The sequence below is a fragment of the Sylvia atricapilla genome, chromosome 6 (assembly GCF_009819655.1).
Source record: "Sylvia atricapilla isolate bSylAtr1 chromosome 6, bSylAtr1.pri, whole genome shotgun sequence".
Lineage (NCBI taxonomy): Eukaryota > Metazoa > Chordata > Aves > Passeriformes > Sylviidae > Sylvia > Sylvia atricapilla.
In genome coordinates this window covers 30,748,464-30,776,231 of record NC_089145.1, presented here as the reverse complement: position 1 = coordinate 30,776,231, position 27,768 = coordinate 30,748,464, and the positions used below count along the sequence as shown (strand labels likewise).

Sequence of the window (27,768 nt, the reverse complement as noted above, 5' to 3'; positions counted from 1 at the left end):
GCATACAAATACTGCTTGACCATTTATTCTCTGCAGTTGGACAGCATACGAAGTAGAGTTTAGCTTCCCACCTCCAAGCAAAGTTAAACTGTTCTTACAGCAGACCATATCAACAGCCACGTTGTGGATACTCTATATTGTTGACACTTACCAGAACTTCTTTTGAAGTATAATTGATTTATGTGACACATTTGTTAGCATTTTTGTAGGTTACCTACAAATGGACATAATGAGAGAAAACAGCATCTTAAGCTGCTGACTGAGAATATGAAAAAGCAGCTGCAGTCCCCCAACACTTCTCTCCACTGACATTATCTTCTTTGTTGTGATTTCTCCTCCAACAAATAAAAAACCCCAAGCTTTTATGTGCCAAGAAGAGTTTTTCTATGGCTGCCCATGTAAAATACCTGCAAAATCATATTCTTGTTCACATGGCCAATGTGTATACCAAGTAGCAAGTACCAAGAACTAGCAAAAAGTCTAGTTCTGCTTCTTGATAAAACAGTACTATTTCACAAGAAGCATGCACTATTGAATTTAAAATCTGCCTCACAGATCTCCTATTTCAGTCTGCAGTACCTGAATGTCATTTTGGATTCAATTTTCTGTATATTGTGTCATGTGTCTTATGCAAATTCCTTTTTGATACTGACAAAATATTGAGTTACATCTCTACTATGTGATGTATTTTAAAAAAAAGGAATCATCATCTGGTTTTGGCAGGTGCTTTAGGCTCAACAGTGTATTCCTCAGGCAGTATTCAATTAGTTGTATTTAAAGCTTTCTAAGTTGCTAGGAGATACTCAGTTAATCAAACCACTTGTTTTCAAAAATATCTCCAACTCTCCACCTATTAGAAAGTACTTCTAACAGTACTAATTTATTTTTACAATGCCCTGGAGAGGGTAGAAAACAGGCTTTTTTTTTTTGGTGTGTTTTTGTTTGTTTGTTTTAAATGAATTTAGATCTTTCATCTAGTTTCACAATTGCATTGATTTTATAACATTAATTCCCAAGCAAGTTTCAGCTTCATTAGAATTAATATAAATAAAGAATGGAAAATCAAAAGAAATCAGAAGTGTATTAATACTTCAGAAGCCTCTAGAGAAATACTGAGCTCCTCTTCAGAGTCATGCAGAGGAGCTTCATTCAAGACTCAATATTCTCAGCTGTTGAATTACTTCTACAAATTATGTCATATTGTCATTTATACAGCAGAGAGTTACAAGGAAATGAAATTAGCTCTGGTTCTAACTGATGCTAAATGGGAAGAATAAAGTGTAAAAAATGTATTGGTTCAAAGACGAGGAGGAACTCTTTAAACAGATAAAATAAAATCAGAGCCTGAAAGGCAAAAAAGGATAAGCAGACAGAAGTGGCCGCTTGGGATACTGGAAGATTAGTCAGGGAATATCCCTCAGGGAAACATTATTTTTTCATTTGCAACTATGATTTATCTATTAATAAACTGCTCTAATGAACCACATCAGCTTTAGTACAGACTGGTAGATCTTTGTGCTGATGTCTTCAAATCAAGAGTTTCCCTTCATGCATCCCAAAGCAGAGGAAAATTTACACCAGAAACTTTGTATGGCATTAAATATAAGAAGCTTTGGAAAAAAACTGCAAACATTTCCCATCTCATTGTCCTCAGTTTTCCCCAGCAACTCCTTTCCATGGAAGAGGATAACACTGTTCCAGGCAACAAGGCAATTCAACAAGCAATTGTGCTCTGAATACCAATTGTGCTCTGAATCTCTCCACAATGCTTAGAGGCTCTTTTCCACTCTCCATGTATTAGTCATTCACTGATGAACCTGGGAAAAAATTATTCTCCTTAGGTTACAATTGTACTGGGCTGTTGCACATCCTCATAGTGGGCAAAGCTGTCATTTCCTACCACAGGTTTATTTCAGGAGGGTTTCTGCTGGGTAACTGGTATAGAGCTTCAAAACCTTGGATCCAAACTTCCCGTGAAGTTTGTACTGGTTAGCTGGGAGGCATCCAAGAACAACTGGAGTGCACAAGCAGCTGGAAAATGCAGCATATTGCAATGTCCTATGCCAATACTGTCAGGCACATGAGTGTCATTTAAAACGATCACAATATCACAAAGCATATCCCATATTGCCAAGTTCCACCAGTAATGCAGAAAGATGAAGTGTTTTTAATTTAAAAATTAAAAGCATATCTTTGGTCTTCTCAGAGAGTGAGCTGTGTCTACATAAAACTCTTACAACACCTGACGTTATTTGACCATCTTCTCAGTACACAGACTGACTAAACAGGACATAAAAGTCAAGCTTAGACTAGAACAGCTGAAGTAGGAAGGGGCTCAGTGAGGTTCATTGACTCCCCCAAGACTGTCTACATCTAAAACCTATGACTAAGAGCATCATCCAGACACTCCCTGAACCCTGTCAGGGTTGGTGCTGTGACCACTTCTCTGGGGAGCCTGTTCCAGTGACCAGTCACCCTCTCAGTGAAGAACCTCTTCCTAATGTCCCGTCTGAGCTTCTCCTGATGCAGCTTGATTCCATTTCCTCGTGCCCCATTGCTGGTCACCAGAGAGAGGAGATCAGCACCTCAGCACCTCCCATTCTGCTGCCTCCCTTGAAGAAGGTGTAGACTGAAACGAGGTCAGCCCTCCGCCTTCTCTCCTCCAAGCTGAACAAACCAAGTGACCTCAGCTGCTCACCATAAGATGCTCATTTGTGCCTTTGACCATTTCTCTAAGTAAAAAAAGAAAAAAAAAAAAAAAAAGTGAAATATTAAGGGTAAACACTGCATGAAAAGCAGCTCTTTTCACAGTAGAAACATGTTTAAAGCCTGCAAAGTCAGAGTTCATTTTATCCTGTTATTATCATATCTATCAACATTCAATAATCTCCAGGTACTATATACCAACTCTACTGTATGAGATTGAAAAGATGGTTGTTTCCAGTCATCCCCTACTATTTTTTTAATGGAAAACCTCATAGATAAGCAGCCACACTGTACATTAAGTTGCACAGTACACTGAGAAAGTAAGTACAGTGGTTCCCCACAGCATGCTGCCCAGAATCCTTCTAGCCTTTATTGTGGTCGAAGTTCACTGAATCTGTAAACAGTAACATTCTTTGACCATGAAATTTTATCAGAGGACATTAGTCTGATTCAAAACAGCAAAAATTACTTTTGCTCCTCTTCCAATTTATACTCCTTGAGTTTCACTGCCAGATGCAATATGTTGATGCAGCCATCAACGGCTGAGATAGTTCTGAAGCATTAGCTTTTAGCAATACTTCAAATAATGTGAAAGTCTTAAAAATACCTTTAACAAGCAGAAGATCACCATGGAAACCAGAGACTGTTATCTGAAGAAATGCATTTGTCATGCAGTCATCCAAACAAAAAAAAAAAAAAATAAATACTGCTCTTTGTCAATTAATTCATGAAGCTCAATCCATTACTGGGTATGACCTTCATCTTACATTTTTGTTAACTTTAATCAGCACAGAACTCAATCAAAACAAAGTCCACACTCCAGCAAAATCCTCCTCCTCACAACCTGCCGTCCTCTGCCTGCTCATTTCCCTCCAGAGCAGGATTCCAGGAATCCAGCCATCCTTCCTAGCAGAGAGCCTCTGTGTACCCCTCCCACACTCCCTTCATTGTCACAGGGAAGGAACTGGCAGCCTTCTTTATGAAAAAACAAATGAGGAGGTCACAAAAAAGGTTAGAAACTAGGCTTAGCCAATAAAATCATTCATTAGAAACTAACAGTGTCACAGTTTCTATGAACATGATGAATGGGAAAAATTCTCGTGTCAAAACATCAGAATGATTAAATGCCCAACTCTCCAATACTATTTATTTTTTTTTTCAAAGTATTTTGAGGAAAGTGTTTTTCACAGAACTTGCTCTGACAAACCATACTCCAAAAAAGCGGTTAATTGGAAACATTTCTGGCACCCATGATAGGTAGCTATCAAATACTCTCCTTATTAATAGGTCTGTTTACCTGTTCATTTCCAAAAAGAATATGGATATCTCAGGCTATATTTTGGCTTACACAGCTTAAAGATATGTGTAAATTTATCACAGAACCACAGAATCACAGAAGAGTTGCAGCTGGAAGGGACCTCTGAAGATCAGCCAAGACCTGCTCAAGCATGCATAAATTCTTGCAATTCTTTTTAATTCTTTATAATTCTTCTTATATTAGTTTGAAGAAGTGTAGCTATGAAAGTGATGGAATAAGCTTTATAAATGAAAGAAGACCATAGAACTAAAACAAAAAGTAAACCTCCTGAAACCAAATCCAACCTTTTCTAACATTCTTGCTACCAACTTCAAAATTCAGTGATAAAATTACAATTGTAGTCCAGCTTAAAATAGTGGGAAAATGTTTAATTTTTCCTTTTAGTATATTTCTTTCAATTTCAGTTTGTGCATATGTGCAACCAAATGTTTTATATCCAAAATGAAGTGTCTGCTGCAAATGAACTACCTTGGAACAAGGTTTTCTGTATGCTAAGCCTTCTTTTCCCTTCATAAAACAGGTGAACTCCCTAATTTTGAAATGTTTCTTGCTCCTATTTTTAGAACTTTCATTCACAGATTCCTACTTTCATCATAACTATTGATTCAGAAGTATAATTATGTAAGAGATTTATCAGGTCAAATGAACTACATAAAGCAGGAATTTGCCCAGCAGAGAGTAGTTCCCTGCAGAGCATTTCAGCAAAGATTTAAATTATATTGGAAGGCCTTTCATTTAAAGTGTGATATTTGTCTATGTTGTTTCTGTTCCCAGCAATGCATAGTTACAAGGTAGGAAAGATTTTATGAAAGGAGCTAGTTCACAGCAGCTTAGTCTCAGTGACTAAGATTTCACTAATGTCAACAAAGATTTCTTTGCAGAAACAGATATATGTCACTGGCTTTTGCTGCAGCACCACTTAGAATTGCACCAACACAGCAACCTACCTACATAATCCACTGGTAGCTGCTACTCTGACTTGCTCTGAAAGTGGAGCAAAAATAGAAAACATTTATGAGGAAATTTCAAATTATACTTACAGCAGGTGTAACTTATGTGGTATGATGGTATTTTTAATGTCAAAATCACAATGTAAAATTACCATTATAATATTTCCATTGTGGCTTTTTTTTACTGTTGCCCTTAGTATTTGGTATGTTTATTGTCTGTAGGGAGATTCTAAAGTAACTGCATCCTGCTAATAGTCTTGTATTCCCACTTGTATTTCTTTCACATATGCTTATTTGAAGAAAGGTGAAAAAACATTGCACTGGTCATCTTCCAGCTCTTCATACCCTCTGCCACTTTTTCCTGCCTCACCTTTTGTATTTGCTATCCCACTAGATGGAATGAATTTCTAGACAGGAACAGTCATTTTCTCCCTTTTGATAAACTACAGTGCTTCAGCAACCATCAAGATCATTTCAGCCAATCAAGAAAACAACCAAGACCGCTTATTTTGCTTAAGTACACTTGACTTGCCTGAATTCCTGGCCTCTGTTTTAAAACCAGTCTCCTCAAAGAAGCTGAAACTCTTCAAGATCCATGGAAGGAAAGAATTTAGAGAATATTTCATCTACAACTTCAGAACCATGGATTGTTCCCATGTCAGGAAAATATGGCAGCAAAGTGTAGCATTACCTTTCAAACCTAAGCTAGGAAACTGAAAACCAGAAAAACGAATGTCCAGAGGTACTGTTCTAACCATAACAGGAACATAAAGTCTTTTCAAAGTCAGTAACTTTTTGAAGCACAGTGCCTAAGAACCAGTCTTAGTACAAAAATGTAACCAAATTTTTTAAACCAAGGATTGTACAAGATCTCCCTGAGAGTTCCCCATGACACAAGGACCAATGTTTTGACAAATTCCACAGAGAAAGGAACTACACGGAACAGATACAGAAGAGATAAAAATATTGGATGCCCACATCATCAGCATATGTGAAATCATTAGCAGATGTCTGGGATCCTGAATCTCCTTTGCCAACAAAGGATCCTATCTGGTGAACCCCTTGGCCACCTTACACAAGGCTTCATGCCTGTCACCCTCAGAGAGCAAATCTGATGTTGCCAGTGAAACACCCCAAGGCCTGGAATGCAAGTGAAGCCAGTAATCTTCCTGAATGGACAATCTGGTCCCTAAGGAGGCTCTTTTAGGAGGAACCTGTGGGACCCCTGTCATCTCTGTATGACATGCCAAGGGCACACCCAGGAGGAGACTGACAGTTTTACAGTTGTGAGGCTATGAAAAAAGTTGTGTTTTAGAGCAACTCCAGCATTTGGCCTGGGCTGTAAACTGCTCCACCATCAACAGCTGACAGGAGGAACTTCTCCCCTTCCACACTCAACCTGATGACCTCTTGTGCTATTCCGAACTTTATTCTCTCTTGCCTTCACACTTTTATATCCACCCTTATACAAAATACTACCAGACCACAATGCAATGCAAATACAGTCCAACAATATCATTCTTATGCAAAATTATTTTTTCTGCATCCAGTACTTTTCTAGTTTTTCACTGAGGATTTTCAGACAAAACTTATAAAATAAATTATTTGCTGTACCACATTGTAGCATAGTGGATATGTGAGATCTATGCAGCCTATACAATCAGCTGGGCAATTTTAATTTTGCTAAGTTACTGAGTAGCTGTTTTTCCCTGGCTTGCTTATTGAGGAAAAAATGAGACATATACACAATTTAAAATTAATTACACTTAACAGAGGAAAATTTTAAAAGCCTGTGGTAATTACTAGTTGTTGGAAGACAGACTTTATCTTTAGAAATTGAGGCCATCTTGCACTCTTGATTTTAAAAAAATTCCTACCCCTTAGCACCGATTTTCATTCCCCATTGCAGCTGAAATTAGGGAGTTTGTAGCTGAAAGATACCACCCTAACAGCTATTTCATAGAGCAGAAATTATTTCTGGACCTACTCCACAGTCCTGTGACTTTTTTTTTTTTTGCTCTATACAACCAGGAAAGATCGGATATCATTCCTGCATTAGTTCGCCTTTCTCCAAGTGCCAGTTTACTAGAAACAAAATTTTATTTTTTATATAGTTTTGCCATTCACCAGGTCACCAGCTGGGCATATTTGCTCTTCGCTTTTCAAACACAGATGTCTTCAGTTGAATTACATATGTCTAATACATCCTGTGCAGTGGGATTAATTTACATTATATTTAGAAACAAGCTTTCTTCCCTCTCTGCCAGCTGACTGTAATGAATGGTTCTCTCCCCTCCCAGCCCTGTAAATGTACTCAAGTATTACTCACAAGGAATAAGAAAGTAGATCTGGGGACTCTAACACACATCTGAAAAACCAGGAGTTATAAACAAAATCAGTATGATCTTAAATCAAATACTATTAAAAATCCCATGGAAAATATTCTATTTTGTTCCCAAAGTGTGGCATTTCTCTGAAGAAATATGAATTTATGGAACCAAATCAGATTTATCCCATCTGTCAAAGAGAAGTGCTCCCATGGGATAACTCTGGACAGGCAAAGTGCTTCATTGTTAGGATCATGGTGGCATTTTTGGCCTGACAGAATGCAAGATGTGGGGTTTGGTTTGATTTGGTTTGGTTTTTTTTTCTTAAAATATATAGAGGTGTGAAGTGTAATTTTAGATATTTTTGATCAAGCATTTCACTTACAGAATCAATTGTTGACAGAGACTCTCCCCAGATTTCTTCTCCCTTATTTTTTTACAGTCTGCCACAGAACTCAACTATTAGACTTCTGTATTGTCCACTCCCAATTTGCTTTCTTTTACTCTTTTTATAATTTAATTCTCTTTTCTTTGCTCAAAATCCTCCCAGCAAGACCCAGTTCACAGGTCTATTCTCTGTAAGACAGCACTGTTAAAGCCAGAATAACACTGGGCTCACTGAAATGGGCCTCAAGCTTTCAATCTTCAAATGGCTTCACAAGAAACACTGAAAAAAATAATATTAGTACTTAACACTTCTATTCAATTTAAAAAAGCCAGGAATGCAGCTTGTTAGGACTCATGGCTTAGAATCCACAGCAACATGCAAGTGCCCAAGATTTGCCATAGTAAATGGAACCAGATTAAGATACAAAAGGTGGAGAAACTTTTAAATTTTTCTTGACCTTAAGAATATGATTTTTAAAAAATAAATTCTAGGTCTGGACACTGTCGAGCAGCAAAATAGTTCTGATAGTAAAGTAAGCTGTAAAACTGCCTAACAGTCACCCAAATGTGTGGAAAGAGTTTTTAACTTTTCTTTATGCAGTAATCCAGGTGACTGCCTTACTGGCAAAGGAAGAGAACATGGTCATTTTTGCTTTAAATCTCCTTTTCTTCCCTAGTGTTGGAAATACAAGTAGACATTCATATTTGAACTCCATCAATTGCTGAACACAGCAGAAGATAATGTATCCTGAAACCTGCCATAAGATTGTCAGTACTTTGCTGCATGTTACTAGTGCAGCAATGCATGACCTATCATGTACTGATGACACAAACTCCCTCATCAATCATCTGCATGCAGTATATATTTTAAACTTGTGTTTTGCTAATAGACAGAGCTGAACAAAATCTTTTTGCTGGTTTTTTTGGGTCTCTTAGCTTATTAAAATCAAACTGATTTCAATATGAAAAAAAATTATAAAAAGCTGGAATAATTTAACGTAAAATTAGTTTCTAGTTTTATTTTCTAAACTAAAAAATAAATCAATGTCTTCTGATATATATATATGTATGTATATATATATATGTATGAACTGACAAGGCAAATCATGTATTAGCGATGTGCATATAAAAATTAAATGAACCTAAGGCACGTGCAGCATACAGCTAACCCTGTAAAGGACAGCAGCCTCCAGCAGAAACGAGAGAGAGGCTCCATATTTCCATGTCCTACCTCTTCCACCAAAGAGGCTACACAGCACACAGGCAGTGACTTATTTGACTGGGGGAAATCAGCAAGTGAGTGCACCAAATCAGTTACAGCTTGCTGTGTTTTCCTACACACATATACAAATACATGCTCATTAGCAAAGCTTTCCATGGTTCTTGCACCTGTTCTCTGCAGCCATCTCTAAAACATTTCTTCTTGTGACACAGGCAGTAAATCCACAAATGACCAAGATGTTAGCTGCTGTATCACTGATCTTTGCTTGTTAAATATTCAATTCATTTACTGCTACAAACCAAGACATTTATTACTTATATTTCTTCGTTTGTATTTTTACATTCCTCACACACTTTTCCCTTTTGCTTTCCTACAAAAACTACCATGTCACACTGGTTGGGAATGCTTGGATGACACATTTATGTAATTGCTCCTTTCTTGTACTGAGTCATCCACTGTCAGCAGGTGAAAATGTTTCATGTCTCTCTAGGCCACATGGAAACAAGCATAAAGTAAAAAAAATCCAGCAATTTCTCGTGATTTCAGCAGATGAAGTAGCAACGAAAACATATGCCAAATATCTATAGTGATTTCAGCTCTTCCATTAAGGGACTAAAATGTGTCATTAACACATGAAAACTCTTCAAGTTGTACCTCCATTGCCTGGATGCAATATTTTCAGTAACAACTATAAAATTAGTCTTGTTACCTTAAAAACAAACATGGATGTACTTTATACCTTCAGGGGGAATATGAAGAGCAAGATGAGGACTGCATATTTTAATAGTCCCTCAAAAATCACTATGACAAATCCAAAAGGTCTTCCAAGATAGCAGAGACAAAGAAAAAGCTCTTGTTTATTTAACTACAGGGGTTTTGGCATACTTCAACTTGTGACCTTAATGCAAGAAATAGTAGTGGATCCTTTCCTGAGCCATTTAGGGATTTGTCTGTGGAGACCTGCAACAGAAATACCAAGATCAGTGTGAATGAAATGCAGACAGAAGCAGATATGTGTGAGAGCATCAGCAGAAACAATAAAGCAATAATGCCTTATTAAAAGAATGTTAAAAGAATGTCATGTATAGATAAAACAAGGACATCACTGATGGCAATTCTTAGACCACAGTAACAATATTACATCAGATAGAGGTAGTATATATCAGTTCTGCTTTTTTCCTTGGTCTTGGTCAACTTAAGCTGTTGCACATGAAAGACTAAATTCTTCCTTACCGAAGTGGTTTTGATAATTTTCAGATGAAACCTTTCGGAAGTAATCAAAGATGTAGTTTTTCTTAACCAGGCATTATTTTTGATATGGACAACATTTCAGTTGTTTCACAGAATGGCTGGAGTTGGAAGAGACCTCTGGAGATCATCCAGTCCAACCCCCTGGTAAGGCAGGTTCACCCAGAGCAGGTTGCAGAGGATCACATCCAGACAGGTTTTGAGTATCTCCAGAGGAGACTCCACACTTTCTCATGGCAGAATGTTCCAGTGCTCCGTCATCCTCGAAGTAAAGGAATTTTGCCAGATACTCAGATGTAATTTCCTGTGTTTCAATTTGTAGCCCTTGTCCTATCAGTGGGCACCACTAAAAAGAGTCTGGCCCCATCCTCTTGACATCTGCCCTTAAGATATTTATATGCATTGATAAAACATATCTTCAAAACATATCTTCTTGATTCATTTGTGAGGAAAATTACTTGAATCTTTAGATTACTTTTATTTCACCACTATACTCATTTGTATCAACAATGACCACAAAAAAACTTAATAAATACATTCACAAATACAAATGTAAATTCACCCCATAATTAAAACAACACATTTATATTGTTTGGACTTGTTATGTGTTTGGGTTGTTTTATTAGAATAAGTTACTAGGCATTAAACTAGCCCTGGAAATAAGCAAATATCATCAAAAACATATGACAAATTAATTGAAAAAGAAAAAAGTATAATTGTTTATAAAAACCCAACAAACAGTATGTTACAATGTCATGTAACAAAATTACTCCCAGTTTTGTTATCAAACTGCCATTGAAGTTCCAAAAGCAAACCATCAGCATGCCTACACTAAGAATATACTGTCAAAGAATCTTAGATGCAAACAAATTAATATGTATCTGAGCTGTTTTTCTTATGTTAATTCAATCTGGCTAGGACATTTTATTAAAAAAGCTTATTAAGAAAAAGGCATTCCAGAAATTCTCTTCACCTAAGAGACATTGCAATAAACCATGCAGTTATTGAAGTGCCAGTACAAGCATCAGTACTGCTTAATGAGGAGGCACTCAAAGAACAGCACAATCCACTGTCAGAGGTTACCTCAACTCTGATTTTCCAGTGGGAGACAACCCATTGTCAGTAACTGTTCAAAACAATTTGCTTACAAATGTGTACTGAGGAAAACCACATGAGAATCCCCATATAAAACTTCAAAAGTAAGTTTAATACAAACAAACAGAAGGCTTCACTGTAATTTTCAATTGCATAATTGTAATAATCTCTCATATTTTGAAAATTATATAAATACAGCAGGAAAAATAGCCACCTGTGTTCCAAAAGATCTTTAATAAGATGCTTACATTTTAGGAAACTAGCATATGGGTTTCTTTCAGATTCTGTTGAAGTGATTCCTTTACTATTGTTGTTGTTGTTGTTGTTAAACAAGGTATTTATTACCAACAGACTGCAACACTCCAGTACTTTCCCAGAAAAATATTCTGCACAAGAAACCATATGACAACCCTTTGCCCTGTCCTGACAACACATTCCTATGTAAAAAGAAACCTGTGAATGCTCCATGTATCCATGATCCATTTGGATCTTTGTACGAATACTGTAGGAGTGACGCAAACTGTAATGCTGCTTTAAAAGCTTTAATTTATGAGAATTGCATTGAAAAGCAACCTCTTTTCTTAGAGCACAGTTAAGGAAAATTTCAGCGTCAAGTAACAAACTTGAAATTTAAACAGAATGTGATCTAGACTGAAAGTAAAGAAAGAAAAAGAGCCCACAGCGTTCTAATAAGAGTCTACAGTTGCCTTTGGAGCCTACTCAATAAAAAATTAACTTCAGCAATTATAATTAACTATAATTAACTATAGTGCTGCAAAAAAAAAAAAAATCACTGCAGCAGAACTCAAAGGCATTGTTAAACCCTGACTTGTTCAACCATTGCTTGCTTGTCTGAGGTACTCAACAGGACACACTGGAACCTGCACACTGAGCAGAGCAAGGCATCCCAGCCTGCATCCTCAAGCAGAATTTACATGACTTCCTGATTCCTACAAAATTATTTTTAGTGGAGATTTTGAACTTCTTTGTTCATGCCCCACTGTTCCAACAGCAATCATTCAAAAACTACTGCTATTTCCAGGATGGAGAAGTTAATTTATCATTTAAAGCTTTATTGGCAAAATATGCTAATAGAGATGGAACTGACAACTACAATGGTGGTATAAATTTTTCAGAAAGCCTCTAGTGTATGCATCAATAAAAAAAAAGTATTGAACTATTAATTTTTGAGTTGTATATACATTACTGGTTTTAAATTCCTGATTAATAGCCTACTTATAATAGTCTTAATCGGAGTGCACAGAGTGGTTAGACTAAACAATACATCCATATTTCATATCTAATTCACAACATGTCTGAGGGTTTAGATTTTTTGTTTGCGGGTTTTGGATTTGGGTTTTGGTTGGGGTTTTTTTTTAAGAAAATCAGCTCTTCCAGATCAAACACTTGGCTAGTGATTTCTACCACAGGGGGCATTACAATATGATGACAGTCATTTAGCTTTATTTTTTTGCAATGTTTTGAAACCACAGACCACAGATGTACCTGCCTGGGTACGGAAAACTCCCTTAACAGGCATCAGTAGAAGGCACTACTCTCTCAAGACTGCATGTTTTTAATGTGACTTGATAATGCTATTCTACAAAGAAAATGGAAATTAAAAGTAAATTTTATATTGCCATACACTAAGAGAATTGCGGAATGAACCAATGGACTATTTTCATTTTTTGGAAGTGAACAGATTTAATGGGAAACCTTTTTTTAAATCCTATTTTTGCCATCCCACTGATGCTGCCTGATCCCAAGCTGCCTGATGTATGAAAAAATATTTGTAAAATATATCAGCTGTAAAGTATTTCATAACTAGCCTTCCTTTGCTGAGATGATAGTAGCTCTGTAGGAAATGCAAGAAGATTTACATTATAAATTTACATTTATCTTAAGAAAGATAAAACCATCACAAAATGCAAAACTGACACCTGAAGCCACTTTTGATCCTTGAAGCAATCCGCTGTGAATGAATTTGGTTGTCCAATACTTACTTAGAGGAACATGATCATAAAGCTGCATCTTACCACCCTCTCAACCATGCTAAGCCTCTGACACAAGTCCTGACAGGAAAGCAGGACTTGCAGGTCATCTCTGATTCTCCCTGCTATGGACGACAGAATGAAGAGAAGACGGACAGTTGGCCTCTACTCTTCTATCAGGTTAATAAATCAAAGTAATGCAACCCAGAAAAGAGGGAGGCAGGTGTTTTTCTTCAGAATACAAAATGGAGGGGAAAAGGGAGAGGGGAAGAGACTTCCCCCCTCTATGCCTATCACACATGTCAAGTCCAAATTCTGCTGGGAATATTAGGAGTGTTAGCCTCTCAGAGACACAAAGTCAGAGACTGATCTGTATTATCCTGATCACCATTTTTAATTCTCTCTGCAACAAAGGACCTAAGCCAAGCTGCTAGCAGATTCTTCTTGTGTCAACAGCTCATCCCTTACATGACTTAACGTGCCTCCAGTGTGATCAGCATTGACAGATCCCAGGGCTCCTCTCCACAGCCTACCAGAGCAATCGGAAGGCGTTGTCTGGTTAAATTCCTTTTCCTTCAAACATCACATTTAGATGAATAATGTACACTGATAGTACAATTACCAGATTTCCACTACTCTGAAAAAATATTAAAACTGTCATTCAATGCAACTGGCACTGAAATTATTCCCTTCTTCTATTCTAACTTATGTAACTGATTTTTTTGCCAATTCTACAGGTAATAGAATTTTCTACAGAGAAACAGGATAAATGTTGAAAAAGAAATGCACAGCTCTGCCTCTCTATCTGCATATAAAGAGTAATTATAGGTGGGCTTTTTAATTTCTAAGCAGACTTTATGACATTTAAAAACATGAGGATTTACAAAGACTGCTTTCATGCTGTGTTTGTTGGCTACAAAAGATACTAGCAGGTAATTTTTTTCTCTAAGTCCACTTTCTGCTAGGTGTTGTTTAGGAACCTTATTAATTCAAATTACCTTTTGTTTTTACACTTTCACCCTATTTGAATTGTTCATGGCTGTGTGGGTTTTTAGAATACATTTTCAGTGCCTCTTACTAAAAGCTATATGGAAGTGCTCTTCAGGTGAGGTCTTTACATCTTTTCTGAGCCTCTAGCAGAAGAAAACAAATCTCAAGTTACCATTTCAGTACAACACACAAGAATCATGGCTATGCCAAGTAAGAAGAAGCAAAGATGGTATGGGAGGCAATCTTATTAAACCAGCTGCAAAAGCTGAGGGAAAAGAGAAAGAAAATCTTTCAGGCTGAAGACACATCACTCTTGGACATGAGACTTGTACTTTTTGATTTGTATTGTTTTTTACACAAGCTCTTTTTTATCTGATTTAGCACAAACCTAGGAGCATATTTCTAACATTTACTGAAATGCAAGCAAACAAAATGCAAAATAAAGCAGATTTATGACACATGTGAATAGTAATCTTCAAAGCTAAGTTTTGTGACTAATGATGCTGTCATTGAGACAAATATTGCATTAATACTGCAATGTGTACACAGCTCAGTTGCTCAAATCGATGGAATAACAGCACTTAGCCTTTTTTGTAGACACTTTTCAGCATATTTACCTAAGAACCTTTACTTATGTGCCTGTAAACTTAATTTTATCTATTTGGATTTTCATTGCACACATAATCACACAGCCTGCAATCAGAGTAGGTAGAGGTAGCACTCCAGTGTAATTGTTTTTTTTCTGCACCAGTGGCAGGATCATTGAGAGTTGTCTATTTTGTTTTCTGTGGACAAAACGGATTCATACTTCTGTGATCTTTAGTAAAAAAAAAAAAAAAAAAAAAAAAAGAAAAAGAAAAAAAAAAAAAAAAAAGCCACAAAAAACTCACAGAGGAACATACAAAATCAAACATGTTACAGAAATCTCTCATATTTCTCACTCTGCACCTTATAAAATAGAATCTTGCATTACTTACTAGGCCAAGAGAGGTTTAGTTCTAATCATGTTAACTAAATTAAGGCTAAGACACTGAAAATAAACTAACTTGATTAAAGGCAACCTCTTTTTACACAAGAAAAGTTGAAAATTTACAAATTTACAGCTTTAACCATGTTTTCTAAGGAACAAAATTTCATTTATCATGAAAAACCTATATAAAATGCAGGAAGATATTTTATCAGTACCAGAATGGCAGGCCAGCATTCCTCTTTTTCAGTATTTTTGAGGCACACCAAACTTTGTTAATATTTTGTAATGAAAAAATATTACAAAATGAGCCCTCTCGGTACTGCAATATGTCACAAAATCTGATTTAGCAATAAACAGACATGAGGAGTCTGAATGCTTATTTCTTAAGCACAAATTTCATTTGTGACTTCACACTTTTGAATGCAAAGGATGATAGGCATTTGAGCATATTTCCACCCTACTTTGAACCCACACAGATGGAACAGAGCAGTTCTGGAGTAGTCACTGCTCCAGACATGACACTGAGCTTCCTGACACCCATCCTTTGTGCAAGGAAAACCAAAGCAATACTCCCTAATAACTACCTAGCACACTACTAGTCTGAGACTCCTACTACATGCTGCTGTCACAGTAGTTACCATGCCAAAAACAACAAAAAAAAACCCAACCCCCCCCCCCACACACAAACAAACAAACAAAACCACAAAATAAAAAAAAAAAAAAAAAAAATCTGTGATTGCACTCAGTAGGTTTAGCAACAAAACAGTCAAAAGGCTACAGGAAAAAGGAGATGTAAGAAAACTCTTTAGTCTGCCTGCTGTCTTCTCCATAGACCAAGGTAATTTTGTGCAACTCAACTTTCATATCTTCAGTCAGATTTCAGTCTCTATTCCAGTTCTTTACAGGCTTTGCAACCAAGTTTAAAAAAGCACAGAATTATATTTTTATTGCATGCTCCTGTGATGATCTCAGTTTATAATCAATCTAAGGGAACTCCTAAGCAGCAGCAAATTGTTTAAAAGACTTTCCATGTCATGGCAGAATTATTCCACACAGTGGTAGTATCTGATTAATCAGAATAACTAAAAACACTCAACAACCATCAGGGATTTTCTAATTAAGACTCTTCCAGTGTAGTGAATCATTTTTCAATAAAAATTTATTATAAAAATAACTTGACTGAAACATGACAGCAGTGTGTAGGAGGGACAGGAGAGAATGTAGGTGTGGGGAGGGTTCTAAAATCAAAAGTGAGTATTTTATTTCTATAGTTTCCAAAGCCTGGCCATTGTCTACAATGAGAGACCACAAATAAGAGGAATATTGAGATAAGATCACAGTATTCCCCAAGAAGCCATGTTACCTTTGGAAGTCACTTATGGCCCAATTTTGCAAAAGCAGAGAATGATTCCTTGGGTGACATCCCAAGCCTGATACTCAGCAGATGGTGACCATCCATCTGTAATGGCTTCTCAGACAGACAGCCAAAACTCACTCATCATTTTAAACAATTTAAGCTGTATGAATCTCTATGCACATCACAACCATTGCTCCTTCTGCTACCTTCATATACTCTAGCTTCTTTTACTTTTTCCTTTGCTCTCTGGACTTTTGTATCTCTTTTCTTCTTCTGACTGTGTTTTAAAAAGCAAATAAAACAAAAGGATGTCTTTACTGTCCTATTACAGAGGCTTGTTACAGTCAGAAAAATTTTAGTGTAGTGGCAATTTATTCTTTTTTTCACATTAAACTGCAGATGTAGAATACTGAATACTTAATAGAATACTTAGCCAAATCTCACATGGACACTAGAGAACTGCAGTGGATGAAAATAAGGATAACTGGTAATAATTTTTTATAAGTGAAGTAAAAGAACATTCTGTAATACACTATTGAGTTCTGCAGCTTTTTCTGTAAGTATAATAGTAATTCTGCTGACCTGTACATGATGTTCCTTGCAATGTCCCCATTTTCTATGAATGCATCAATGTTTGTGTCGAATGAGCAAAATAAGCCTCTATCTTTTAAAATATCGGCTCAAAAAAACCCATGGACATGTCAGAGAACAGTGTATGTGGCAACCTCCCCCTATGATTAGCAGTCATATACACAGTGTTACTATACACATATAGATGGTTTCCCAGACTTAACTTAGGCAAGATGGAGACAGAAGGTATCAGTAAGAGAAAAGGATGGATGCTGTGTCAAGCCATCACAGGGTATCTGTGCGTGCCAAACAAAATAGGATGAATGCTTATCTCTGTGGAGGGAGTACACGTAGCAAACAAAGGGCAATCGAACAGGGCAGGTGGCACAGCTGTTGTGCCCAGGAAAGACAGGAGCAGGGGGAAGTCCAAGCAAGACTGGTGAGTTTGGGACTGGCCCGCTTCCTTTGGTGGCCATGTGCTTTGGGTAAGTGGGAGTTTGGTGAGGCTACTCCGAGTGTTTGCCAAGCAACTACATCTTACTTCACTGCTAAGCACCTTACAAAGGCATCATCCTAGAGTACAGTAGAGGGACAGAAATCTTAATCACTGATCAAAAGACAAGCTAAACTAATAAAACTTTTAAAAACTAATACGTTAAGCTCAATGTGCCAACCAAATCCCAGAAGGAAACAGTGCTACTGGCCAGAGCACAATATATGTGATTACCTGCTCAGGGGCAGAGAAGTCCCTAATTCAGACTGACACAATTCAAAAGGGTTGTAACTAATGCTCCTCTGAAAAGAAAATGGGAAATAAACAGCCCAATACCACAAATGGAAAAGGCAAATCAGACTACTCTTTTTGTTCTAGATACTCATAAAAATTACAGATAATAAACTGAAACAAAAAGACCCACCCCACCTGTTTTCCACTTGTTCAAATTAATTCAGGCAACAGCAGAAGAAAATGTATTTTAGCCCCTTTTATGACTGACTTTTTTGTTTGTTCCTTGGTATCAAAGAAATTATCCAGTTCTGTCACACCAAATATAGGTACAACAAAAGTAAGGCCTGCTGGGGTCTGGAAACATGCCAATGACACAAGATTTGTGGACAAAGATAGAAGAGGTTACGCAAGAAGCAAGATAATTTTGTATTCTATCAGTATTCTGGAAGAAATTAGTGAGATTTTGTATGGAATTGCTTTGACAGACAAGAAAATAAGTCAAAGGTGGTAGAAAAAACCAGACTAAAAATAGTCTCTGTCTCCCAAACTAGAGGCATTTTTCTCCCCTCACAAGAGAACTGGCAGAACAGAAGGACTGCATTTGCCAGAATGCCAGACTATTCATGATGGAAAGGAATGTCAATTACAGCATTGAATGTCATAACTAATAAACCATTTTAAAAGGCAGCAGTCCACAGCAATCTCCCAGCAATCGCCAATGACAGCAAGACCATGAGTAGAGAACAAAACAATTGGAGCTCTCCCTGCCGTCACCATTTCAGCTTCACTACTGCTTTCGTTACTACCACAATTGCCATTTGCATTGCCTGGCCAAACTCATGCCTTACCATGAGAGGTTACACAATTTCTTATTCAGCCAATCTTCCAGTCCAGGATATTTTCCTTATTGCAATGTTTCTATGGAAGCTGGCTGACTACAAGGCACAAGTTCTTCTCCCTGCTTCCAGCTGCTAAATCTAATTTAAAGATGCTAAAAAAGGCTTGAATGTAACAGTACTGTTCAGAAAACAAGAGGTGGTATTTCCTGCAGGGAGAGCATTTAATCAGCAGTGAGATGAAGGAAGGTACAATACAATAATTGTTTCACTAGTATTTCTGCCATTTGCAAACTTTCCAGCAGTACCTACCTTATTATCAAAACATTTTGAAAATTCTTTCCTCGTTTGATATTGAGAATGCAAGTATAGGAAACATAAAGTGGAGAAATCCCAAGTCTTCGGGCATCCAGTTTAGCTGTTGCCCCAGTGACCACCCATAAGACTATTTAGAGTAATTTAAACTGTGAATTCTGTGATGGACCGGTTTGGTGCATGGGTCAAAAACAAGTTTCCTGTTGGAAAACAAAACATTACTGCAATAATATGGAAATTTTTCCTTAAATATATAAGTGATGTATATAAAATCCATGTTTATTTCTCCACAAAGCACTTTACATTGATATTCCCACTAGTATACATCTCCTATATGATCTCATAGCCTCATCTTAACTAAATATCAAAAAGAAGTGTTTTGTAGCCTATATTAGGAAATATGATTACAGGCTCACCTCCATAAAGATGAAGGAGCAGAGAGACAGCAAGTGTGGGGAACCTCCAAATCCTACTCAGAGAAAGGTGCCCCTGCCCCAAACCCTCCCCAGAAAACGAGATCATGTGCCAAAGTCGATAATATGAATTTTATTTAACGATGAATGTGAGATAGAAGGATCTACTAGCAAAGGGAGGGGGAGCAGTGGAGAGATCAAGTAGAAAATAGCCACCACCTATGGATCCAGTGATATTCCCTTGGTCCTTCTTCAACCTGAGCTTCTCAGTGGTGGGGGTGCCAAGGTCATTCAAAACTTTTCGCTATTTATCCACCCTAGCAAACAAAGGAATTAATGCTCATTGACTACACAGTTCTCATATTCTGTTGGCTAAATTATTTCCTCACCTCTAAGGCAAATAAGTCCATGTGCTTATTCTTTCCCTTCTTTTGAGGTGGTGGGCTCTGAGTGGGTGGTTGCAATCTGCCCCTTCCCCATTCTACCTTTTAGGGAATCTGAGCTGATTTCAGCACAGTTGCCAAGCTGGCCTTCCTTGGGCTGTAAATCCCGCATTATTTGTGTCCATTACCAATGACAGATTCTTCTCCCCCAGCTTTCTTAACATCCCCTGTGTCTGAGGTAACACCTGGACAATAGTATCCCCTTTATCTTACCGCAAGTTCCCACTGTGGTGGCTTATCTAACAGTCCAAGCTCCAGGTATCCAGCCGTGGTGGTTTGAGTAGCAACAAGTGTGGGAGACCACACTTGGAGGAAAGTGTGATAAGGAAAATGAGATAAAAGGCATTTGGTTTATACACTGGTCTGGCCACACCCTGCACCTGATCAGCACAGCCTGTCCCACCTCCCCATTAAACTCCATTTCCAACTCTTCCCATGGCTGAGGGGCTGTCTCCTTCTTGGACCTGTGAGCAAACAGAAAGCCAAGTGCAGTAACTGAGGGAAAGACCATGGGATATCAGGGCTGATGCATGAGGATGGCAATGCCTGGAGAGACAGAGAGAGAGCATTTGGGTGGGTGTGTGTCAGCCTGTGATCACAACTGAACATCAAGCCAGACCAGCCAGCAAGTAGATGCTCAGGAGGCAAGCATTGGTGTGGCCATAAGTGTGATCCAGGTAACCATGGGGGACAAGAGGGCTGTGCAAGTTGGTCAGCAGATGACCAGGAGCTCCAGCCTAGCTACTGGAGAGAGCCATCTACATCCATGTATCTGTGTGTGAGGCAACTGGAGACAAGAGCATCCCAAGCCAGCTACTGGCTAGACTGGGAGTCTAGGACCAGCTGCTATCTGGTCCTAATCTAATCTATCACAGAGTGATTCATATTGGCTTATATATCTATATACTTATATATTTTATACTAATGAGCTTTCATCCTGAGCAGCCAGAGAGGGTCAGAGGACAAGGCCATTGTGTCTGCCTGAACGCTGCTTCTTCTTGCTGTGCCAGTTTGTGTGGCTGCTCACAGGTAATAGGTATAGATATATTGTGTGCACATGTGCCTCTTGGGCATGAGTGCTTAGCCTTGCTATTGCTCATTCTGAGGACACGGAGCTGAACCAGGAACACTTCTACTGGCCTACAGGATTCAGCAGCACTGCCAGCACCTTTTGTGGAGATGTATACAACTTCCTGGATCTTGGGAAATATTCCTCAGGGGCAAACTTACTTTTTCCAATGTCATACAAATAAGAAAGTAATTAAAGATTAACAGAATAGAATAAAACCCTCATTTAAGAGCTCATGATGCCTGCCTAAGAAGCCAATAAATGAAATTTGTAACAGAACTAACACTATTTAAAATTCTTGCTAAGTGCGTGGGTTCATTCATGTCTGAAATACTTACTGCCCATAACATCAATACAAAATCTTGTATCTAGAGTTTCACTTTAGTTCAAAACAATTGAGTGATACACACCAGCAGGTGTTTCAGCAACTGTAACTCACAATAAATAGCAAAACGTGACATCCAGCCACTTAGTTAAAGAACTGTGGTTCATAGCTCTCATTAAAGTGTTCACATGGGGAGTACAGACAGTAAAATAACTGTATGAATCAGTTTCTCCCTAAATAGTAGCAGTCTACAACTTCCTCATGAGGGGAGGCGGAGAGGCAGGCACTGATCTCTTCTCTGTGATCATTAGTGACAGGATCTGAGGGAATGGCCTGAGGCTGTGTCTGGGAAGGTGCAGGCTGGATATCAGGAAAAGGTTCTTCATCCAGAAGGTGCTTGGGCACTGGAACAGGCTCCCCAGGGAAGTGGACACAGCAGCGGAGTTCAAGAAGCATTTGGACAATACTCTTGGGCACATGGTGTAATTCTTGGGACTGTCATGTGTAGGACCAGGAGTCAGACTCGATGATCCTTGTGGGTCCCTTCCAACTCAGGATATTCTGTGATTCTAGGATAAATGGGGATTGGTTTAACATCCTTGACACACATGATCTTTAGAGACATTGGTTAACCACCCTCTCCAACATGTCAAAGTAACTATTCATCACATAGTATCCTATCCCCACAGTACCAGACACATGCATTTCAGGTATAAATCATTGCATCTCTCACTTCCAGGCTAGGTAAAGAGCTGTTTTCCCAAAGCTTCTCTTTTAAAAGGCAGCAGCAGTGCTACCTGAAGGGCCCCTCAGCCAAAGCCAGACAAGGCGCCTCTCCTGAAGCTCGGGGAGAGGTCTCCATGGCAACAGGGGCCCCAGCACTCTCACAACCCCTCTTCTTCATCCTTTCCTCAAACTCAATTTTTCTTCCAAGGAGAATTGCTTAGTAGTTCAACTGAACACACATAAAAAACAAAAGCATCACATCTATTCCAGGCAGACTTTACCAAGGTGCATCCTGAACTGAGCTTAACTGCTGCACAGTCCATGGCTCCTGAGGCTTAGAACCACCTATGCAAGACCACAGAGGAAAATTATTACTACAGTGTTATGATACTGCAGTATGTTATTACTATTAGTAATTATTACTAATTACAGTTATTATTACATGGAACCACCACTCATATCGTCATTTGCCTTATGCTTCTTTTTAAACTTGATTTTCGGTCGCCTTTTGCTTTGCCAAACTTTATTTCAGCTAATCAGCAACTAAAGCAGCCTATGCAAATTGCCTGGTTTAGAAGATTTAATTTAGGACACTTCTTGTGATACCAGTGAAACAAAACATCATCATTCCCATCCCCAAACCTTTTCATTTCTTCCCCTCAGATGACTCTACCCTTTTTGTGGGCACAGCCACAAATTTTGGCTGGAGCTCTTGCAGACATGACTCTAATTCTTAAAAAATTCTCTCAGTTTAGCCTTGAGTCCTATATCTGTAGTATTTTTTACTGCAAGATTTCCTGCTCTGTTCTTTACAGAAGATGCCTATGGCAAGCTTTACCGATAGCTATTCAAAGATATTTATTCTTTATGCTAACATACATTTTCCTTTACAAACATTTTACATAAGCAGCCTTACTTCAGGTTTGTACCCCATAAGGGGCCTAGCCTTTAAAAATTAGTTGCTGCAACAATACTGTTTTACACCTCTCTGCATAGATATCAAGACAAGAAGATCGGTTTCGGGGGCAGGCAGAGAGAGGCTGGGAAATCCTCATGGAAAGGGGCAAGTCTGTCCTGCAGGACACTGGGAAGGCAGGAGGGGTTCACTTTACACTGTGATTTTGGATACCTCTTTCAAACCACATCATTTTTTCCTTCGAAGTGTGCCTAGAAACCAGGAGGTAACCAATCTAACCCATGGCTTTCCAAAAAGTGCTAAAACCACTGCAACAGAGTTGAAACTTCACCAGAGCATCCTCAGCCTTTCCAGTTAAAATTCCTTCTGTACAGGACAGATTTAGGAAGACAAAAGAGCAAGTAACATTGAGCCTAGTTCCCCAGACCTTAAATAAGGCACTGATCTAAAAGGTCAGAGAAAGTTTCCTGAATTTGGGATTATGTGGGATACAGTTAGTAAAAAATGCATATAAAGTAAGATGGATATACTGGGGAGTAGACATTAGCACTGAGGACATATCTTTCTTGTTATAATTTGCATCAATTTTGTGCGTGTGGATTTTTTTCCTAAACGACTGACAATAATTTTTTTTTTTCTAAGAAGAAATTCAGTTTTATCTAACATGAAAATTGTGAACATACTCAAATAGCCTCAGGAACAAATGCTGATTCTCAGACCTTGGAAATATGAAAAGAACAGAAACCAAAAACCATGAAAAGGGGGAATTTAAGTTAAATAAATGGAAGAAAACTGTGAAGGGTGAGACACTGGAACAGGTTGCCCAGGCAAGTTGTGGATGCCCCATCTCTGGCAGTGTTCAAGGCCAAGCTGGACGGGGCATTGAGCAGCCTGGTCTAATGAAATCCTTCCCTGCCCATGGCAGGGGTGTTGGAATGAGATGATCTTTAAGGTCCCTTCCAACCCAAATGCTTCTGTGATTCTATCCTACAATTCTACAGTGGGATATAATCTTAGCTAAACCTGACATGACATGAGCATTCAGTTACCCCTGTCAGTAAAAGCACAACTCATAAGCTCCTCCATTTAACTGCTGGGACTTACATACAAGTCAGTGAACTGTGGGAAAGCCCATGTTCAGAGTGAGAGAGACCACATCCTCATCTGCCTCAAAACTGTTATTTCTGGTCTTCCTTTCCCCTCTCCTGAGAAGGGGCTATTGTCCACTGCATTTCACTCATCATTTTTTTCTTCCTTTCAAACTAAGCTCACAGTGCATACTGGTTCCAAGAGCTCTTTGGAGACCCTCTTCATTTCCAAGATCTCATCCTACTGTTTGCACTCAGCTGAAAGCAGCTGCAGCCATGTCTGGTGACCTCTCCCCACCCAAACTCAGAAGTAATACACTCTCTTTCTTCTTTCAAAGCTGAAGTAGTAATTAGTCCCCGCAGACTGATTCTTTCTAATGGCAAGAGGAAAATACACCTTGCAGATCAGTGTACCTGTACTACCATATTCACTGCAAAACTGATCTCAAGAATCTTCTTTGATAAAAAGATAGCAATTAAAAATTTACTCACTTGGAAAAGAAGCCCGATGTCATCCCAAGCTTAAAGAAAAAAAAGTCTGACTCTTCCTTGCCTTCAGCCGGTATAATGAAACCACTCAGCACTATGTCATCATATCACGGTAAGAACTAACACAAATTTATCCTAGTGTTTCAAGTCTTCACACAGGTCTCAAATAGAGGTCTTAAATGGGAGGAAATAAAACTATAACATGCATCTTTCTCACAGCTGTCAACATTCTTCTGTGCCTAAATTAAATTCACACCACCAACTATGATTCTACCCTCTTTCAGGACCTGGACCTCTCCATGCTGTAGACTCCTGCGAATATCAGACCCCTGTAATCATTATCAAGACTGAGTCATATAAGTTTGTTCCATTTCAAGCTGAAATTAAAAATAATTTCTTCCTTTAAAAGGGTAATGCTATTTTATCAACAGCAAAGTGCCTTGGGCATGCACCGATGATGTGAGATGCACAAGTTGCACATCCACACAAACCAGAAAGGATTCAAACCCACACATCCTACCCCTAGGGGTGTGCCCTCTTCTCAGGCTTTAGGGAAAAGGATAGTCTTATCCACCTATTGAAGGGCTGCCCCTCCGCACAGAGGAAACTGGGCCTCACTAGAACAAAGAACTGCTATTCTGCAGCTTAACTGAGGGGCTCACCTGAGGAAGAAAAGAGCTGGATGCCACTCACACTCTAAGGACCATGGCAGAGAATAAATGATAACAATTAACAGCATTCATGCAAGCATTAAGTGTGAGCTAAATATCCAATTGTTATCCCTTGCTGATGCAGAGATACTGTCCAGCACGTGCAAAACTTCTGGCACACATGAGAGTTGAGCACACAGGCACCAAAGCCCTGAGACCTTCTGGAGATGGGGCTTTCTTTCCATTCAGCAAAGAAGCAATAGTAGTACATTCATTGGGTTGATAGGGGAAGACGTTTTTTAAGACTCCAGAGTTTTCAGCTGTTATGACAGTGCATATCATAAATGTTTTATATTAGCATTTCAGGGACACAGGGATACTAGAAGTGAAGGCTGTTTCAAAAAAACAGTTAAATTTGGTTTCCATCACTGTAAATGCATGAGGCCCAATGCCCCAATGGTAACATTTGTTATTGGACTAGGGCATTTTCATAATTTAAAAAAATATTATTTCCTCTCCTGTTTAGCTCTTTGATAGACCTGGAAAAGTTATTGATTTGAAAGTTTCATTAGCCTTCCAACCATCCAATTAGCAAATAAACCCCTTGTGACAAGTTAAAATGTTTTCTCAGCCCACCTCTTGAAAACCAATTGCAGGAGTACCAAACCATAACTTATGTTAGTCTTGAAAATTTTGTACCTATGGTATTTTTTGGTAGGTTGGTTGTTGGTTGGTTTTTAAAAACTCCTAGCTGAAGGAATAATTACGTGATAATGCCTGTTTTCTCCTTCAAATAAATTTGGAGGATCCGTGCTCATGAAACTAAAGCTATCTATATGACTCAAATTTATTCTCTGTAAGGCTCAAAACCCAAATAATAAAGAATAACAATTCTGACTTTTCTCGTCTAGTCTCGTTATTTTAGGTCAGTTTGCTGGCTATTGTTTTGTGCCAGGTACTATCCAACATAGAGAAAAAAACCAGAGTACCTATGATGTTAATAGTATCCTTTCCCCATGCTACATGCTAAATAGAAAAAAAAGCAAGAACCATGGGGATTATACCCACTGCCCAGAGGAATAACTGATGGCAAAAGACTCAGTGATTTACAGTAATAACCAGTAAGTGCATTGTTGACTGGGACTCAACACTGTTCTATGGCTGTGCTTTGCATCTTCTTAGGAATTATTTAAGTGATATTAAATATTACCAAAAGGAGACAGATACTAGAATTTATTATCATGACCACAAAAATGGACTTCAGCATTACTCAAAATCAGGAAAATCCAAAACAAATCCTTGACACAATGAACCAGTGACCATCAGCAAATTCCTGCTGAACTCCCTTATGAAAGTTGGATGTTTTCTTAGTCAAGGCCTGTGTGTATAGCCGTGAATGATTGAGATAGTAGCGACATTTTACTAAAATCCAGCTTACTTATCTCCCAAACAGTGCTAACTTGACACCCCATAAAGCTTATTTTGCCTTCGTTGTTTGTTTTGTTTTTTCTCTAAGAAATGCAAACATATTCCTAACAAAACAATTTGGTTTAACCACCAAGAAAGCAATTGTACCCAGACTAGTAAAATTATACAGCAATACCTTACCACCACATATCTAATCTATGATTCCTACTGCAAGAGTAATAAATAGGCATAATGGTTATACATTTTTACAGTATAAAGTACTTCTGAAGGATTTATTTAAAATCTGTGGGACACAAACACCAAATTACTGCAGAGTTAAACAGAAATTCAGCAAAACTTGTTTAAAACACTCCACACCTTTTTTTTATGTTAAAGAGGACAGGTCCCATTGCATCTGAAAATAAGCATGTCATCAACTCATTTAATTTTTACCCGTTTAAATTCTGGTAGAAAAGCTTACTAAGTAATACATACAACGTACAAGTTCTCATCCGTGAGGAATACATTTTACAGCAACAGCTTTTATACATCAAAACCCACAAGGAACTTGAAATCATACACCTGAGGACCAGAAATGCCGCACGAAGAGTAACGAAGGCATCCAATGATGCCATTTACCTTCTGGTCTGCAGTCCCTGACCGCAAGGATTTAAAAAAAAAAAAAAAAAAATCAACAAAGAACTCCAGCAACTCTCACCCAGCAAAGAGCCCACGAAGATGACAACCTGCACGGTGGTGGTGAAGTGCCGGTAGCTCTGCTCCTCGCCGTGCTCCTCGCTGTCCGCGGCGCCCGCCTCGCTGACATTCCCGCCCTGCCACACCATCTGCCCGGCCGAGGCGTTCCCCATCTCCAGAGCTCTGCTGACAGCCTGGGACGGGGCACGGGCGCTTTCGTTCACCAACACCCAGCTTCTGTCGTACCCCATGGCGAGTTCCCGCCTTCCTTGCTGCCACACAGGTTGCCCAGCCCTTGCCTTTAGTGAATGAATGGAGCCCACAGGCAAAAAGCCGCTTCTGAGGTTAAAGCCCGGTCTCTGCCTCTCGGAGGCATCTTCACCACATTCCTGTGTCCCGAGAAACAGGGCTGGCTGTTCGCGTTTCCACCTTGTAAGTCATGACAGCCAGTAAACAAAAGCAGAAAACAAGCCAAGCTTCTCCTTCCGATCAGCTGTCCCATAGTTTTTGCTTCACACCGCCACAGGTCTCCTCAGC

At 38.6% G+C, this 27,768-nt stretch overlaps 1 protein-coding gene across 1 annotated transcript in view; it reads right to left on the bottom strand.

The window, feature by feature from the left end:
• GPR176 (G protein-coupled receptor 176) overlaps positions 1 to 27,519 on the bottom strand; it is a 31,576-nt gene extending 4,057 nt beyond the window's left edge. Inside the window, exon 1 of the mRNA XM_066321413.1 lies at positions 27,254 to 27,519. Coding sequence (XP_066177510.1) covers positions 27,254 to 27,482 — 229 coding nt within the window. The 5' untranslated portion in view covers positions 27,483 to 27,519. The remainder of the gene's footprint in view (positions 1 to 27,253) is intronic.
• Positions 27,520 to 27,768: the final 249 nt, after the last annotated feature.